Here is a 4166-nt window from a genome sequence, read left to right as displayed (position 1 = left end):
TACCATCAGGGCCCGGTAAAGCATGCCCTCGAAGATTGCTCCATGCTCCGGCGTTACTATGCCAAGCTCGGCCCCCCCCCCCCCCGACGACGACACCAAGCCAAAAGGGGTCGGCAACCGGAACGATGACAAGGACGAGGGGTTCCTCGAGGTTCACAATGCCTTCATGATCTTTGGTGGACCCTCGGCGTGCCTCATAGTGCGCCAGCGGAAGAGGGAGCACCGAGAGGTCTTCTCGGTCAAGGTGGCCACTCCCTGATACCTCAACTAGTCTCGGGAAGCGATCACCTTTGATCGAGATGACCACCTCGACCATGTCCCAAATCCCGGGCAGTACCCGCTTGTTGTCGACCCAATCATCGGCAACACCTGGCTCACCAAGGTATTGATGGATGAAGGCAGCGGCCTCAACATCCACTACGCTAGCACCCTGGAGCTCTTAGAGATCGACTGTTTGTGGCTCTGGGGTGACGTTGCGCCCTTCCATGGAATCGTGCCGGGGAAACGCACGCGACCCCTTGGGCGCATCGACCTTCCCGTCTGCTTTGGCACCCCGTCCAACTACCGCAAGGAGGTACTTACCTTCGAGGTGGTCGGATTCAGGGGAACCTACCATGCCATCCTAGGGCGGCCGTGCTACACCAAGTTCATGGCGGTCCCCAACTACACCTACCTCAAGCTCAAGATGCCGAGACCCAATGGTGTCATCATGATTGAGTCCACGTACGAGCATGCATACGACTACAACATCGAGTGCATCGAATACACCGAGGCTCTCGTGGAAGCCGAGACCCTCATCGTCGACCTCGACCGGCTCGGTAGCCAGTTGCCCGAGCCTAAGCGTCGAGCCAGGACATTCGAGCCCGCGGAAGCCATCAAACTCATCCTAGTCGACCCCACCTGCCCCGACGACCGGGCGCTGAGGATAAGCGCCACCCTCGACATCAAATAGGAGGTCGTGCTCATTGACTTTCTCTGTGCAAACACCGACATGTTCGCGTGGAGTCCCTCGGATATCCCGAGCATACCAAGGGAGGTCGCCGAGCATGCCTTAGACATCTGGGCCAGCTCTAGACCGGTGAAGCAGCGCCTATGCCGATTCGACGAGGAAAAGCGCATGACCATCGGCAAGGAGGTGCAGAAACTTTTGGCGATCGGATTCATCAGGGAAGTATCCCATCCAGAGTGGTTAGCTAACCCTGTGTTGGTCAAAAAGAAAAATGGGAAATGGAGGATGTGTGTAGACTACACCGGTTTGAACAAAGCCTATCCAAAAGTCCCCTTCCCATTACCTTGAATCAATCAAATCGTTGACTCCACTACGGGATGCGAGACTTTGTCTTTCCTTGACGCGTATTCTAGTTACCATCAGATCAAGATGAAAGAGTCCGACCAGCTCGCGACTTCTTTCATCACCCCATTCGGCATGTACTGCTACGTGACCATGCCTTTTGGCCTTAGAAACACAGGGGCCACTTACCAGCGGTGCATGACCTAGGTCTTTGTCGACCACATCGGGCAAACCGTCGAGGCCTATGTGGACAACATCATGGTCAAGTCCAAAAAGGCCAAGGATCTCATCGACGACTTGAAGATAGCCTTCAAATGCCTTAGAGAGAAGGGCATCAAGCTCAATCCTAAGAAGTGTGTATTCAGGGTACCCCGAGACATGCTCTTGGGATTCATAGTCTCAGAACGTGGCATCGAAGCCAACCCAGAAAAGGTCTCAGCCATAACCAGCATGGGACCAATCAGAGACCTCAATGGAGTACAGAGGGTCATGGGATGCCTTGCGGCCCTGAGCCGCTTCATCTCGCGCCTCGGCAAAAAAGGCTTGCCTCTGTACCGCCTCTTGAGAAAATCCGAACGCTTCTCTTGGACCCCTGAGGCCGAGGAGGCCCTCGCCAAGCTCAAAGCGCTGCTCACCAATCCTCCCATCTTGGTACCACCGGCCAGGGATGAGGCCCTCTTACTATACGTTGCTGTAACAACCCAAGTGGTCAGTGCGGCCGTAGTGGTAGAGAGGTAGGAAGAGGGGCACGCTCTACCCATCCAATGACCTGTCTACTTCATCAGCGAAGTGCTCTCTGAGACCAAAGCGTGCTACCCCCACATCCAAAAGCTCATCTACGCCGTAGTCTTGGCTCGACGCAAACTATGCCACTACTTCGAGTCCCACCCGGTAACGGTAATATCATCTTTCCCCCTTGGAGAGATAATCCATAACCGGGAGGCCTCGGGTAGGATAGCCAAATGGGCCGTCGAACTCATGGGGGAAGCCCTAACCTTTGCGCCTTGAAAAGCAATCAAGTCTCAGGTCTTGGCCGATTTTATGGTTGAGTGGACTGACAACCAACTGCCAGCTGCTCAAATTCAGACGGAGTGCTAGACCATGTACTTCGACGGGTCCCTGATGAAGACCGGGGCAGGCGCGAGACTGCTCTTCATCTCGCCCCTTGGAGTACACATGCGCTACATGGTTTGGCTCCACTTCGCCGCCTCCAACAACGCAGCCAAATACGAAGCCCTCATCAACGGCTTGTACATCGCCATCGAGCTTGGAGTTCGGTGTCTCGACATCTGGGGCGACTTGCAACTCATCATTGATCAAGTCATGAAGGAGTCAAACTGCCTCGACCCCAAAATGGAGGTGTACTACAGGATGGTACGTCGCCTAGAAGACAAGTTCGACGGTCTCAAACTCAATCACATCGCCCAAAAATACAACAAGGCCGCAGATGAACTGGCAAAGATGGCCTCGACATGGGCTCCGGTCCCCCGAATGTCTTTGCCAGGGACCTCAATAAGCCTTTCGCTAATTACACCTCAGCAGCAGAAGAGGGCCCACCAGCTGAACCCACAGCGGGGCTCGACGCCCCCTCGGTTGCCAAAACCCCTTCGGCCGAGCCTGAGGTCATGGAAGTGGACACGGGGCCTCCCTAGACCGACCAGAACATGGACTGGCGAGTCTTGTTCCTTGATTGGCTCGCTTAGGGAGAGCTTCCTAGCGATAGGACCGAAGCCCGATGGCTTGCGTGCCGAGCCAAGACTTATGTCCTCTACAACGACGAATTGTATAGGCAAAGCCCATCCGGTGTCCTCCAACGATGCATCACCACCGAGGTAGGCTGAGCCCTGCTTTGGGGCCTGCACATAGACAGCAACGAAGATGGCCGCCTGTGCGATGGAGTTGGGGTTGAAGTTGTGGAGCTCCATGCCATAGTGGTGTGGGAGCGCCCACATGAACCGATCCACTAGGACGCCGAGGCCGCGCTCATGAAAGGAGACGAAGCTCACGACATAACCATCGCGGGGCCTCAGCTCTGGCTCGCCTGACAGAGTGATCCACTCTGGCCTCTTGGGGTCCGTCACTAGACAAAGGAGTCCACCATCGACGAGTGACTAAAGTATCTCCTCAGTGACGTCCAATGGATCCTAGGGGTCCGCCTTGATGACAACAATGTCGCCGGCCATGGATGCGGTGGAGGGATCAAATGCGGCGGTGAGTTTTTCTCTCTCTCTCACTCTCCCGCTCTTTCTCGCTTTCTCCCTAGCTCGCTCTTCTCCCTTCTTCTTCCCAACACCCGCTGCTCTAGCGACGGCTCGAGGGAGGTAGAGCTAACGCAGTCAAGGTAAGGTGAGGAGGGGCGAGACTCTTTGAGTATTTATGCAGGGTGAAGGTGAAACGGTTGGGCGCTGAAATCAGGGAAGTTTCCCCTCGATCCGGCACGGTTAACCATGATCCGATTTTACTGCCCATGCGCCCACTTCTTTCTCATTAATTACGAGAACAGTTACGTCCCATCCACCACATCGCGCTCGGCCACTACGGCAGTAGGCGTTGTTTCGCCTCCCTAGGAAACTACCTCAAAAGGCGCGCCACCCGTTGCCGAGCTAATGGGGAAGATATTCCCCCCACCGTATTCCTTTCAGATGAAGGAATCGGGCTCTCTGAGCCTATTACGGTCCAAGGGTTCAAAGGCTGGGCCCCTAGGGGTTTCGATAGCTGCCCCAGGACAACAGAGTCAGGGACGACCGCGGGCGAGCCTATACGGGGCTAAGGCCCAAGCAAGCAAAACACTTGGGACGCCCTAAGTAATGTTCGAGACCGGCAGGGAGGTCTCCGAAATGGGATCCCACCGTAGGGAGGCATCGAGCCACAGAGG

At 55.6% G+C, this 4166-nt stretch overlaps 1 protein-coding gene across 1 annotated transcript; it reads left to right on the top strand.

The window, feature by feature from the left end:
* Nucleotides 1-649: 649 nt before the first annotated feature.
* On the top strand, nt 650-952 carry LOC136548680 (uncharacterized). The gene has a single exon (XM_066540118.1). It carries the CDS (start codon nt 650-652, stop codon nt 950-952), a length of 303 nt encoding a protein of 100 aa, XP_066396215.1.
* Nucleotides 953-4166: the final 3214 nt, after the last annotated feature.

The sequence above is a fragment of the Miscanthus floridulus genome, chromosome 4 (genome assembly GCF_019320115.1).
Source record: "Miscanthus floridulus cultivar M001 chromosome 4, ASM1932011v1, whole genome shotgun sequence".
Taxonomy (NCBI): domain Eukaryota; kingdom Viridiplantae; phylum Streptophyta; class Magnoliopsida; order Poales; family Poaceae; genus Miscanthus; species Miscanthus floridulus.
The sequence above is the reverse complement of the archived record's forward strand: the minus strand, read 5'-3'. Positions and strand labels throughout refer to the sequence as shown.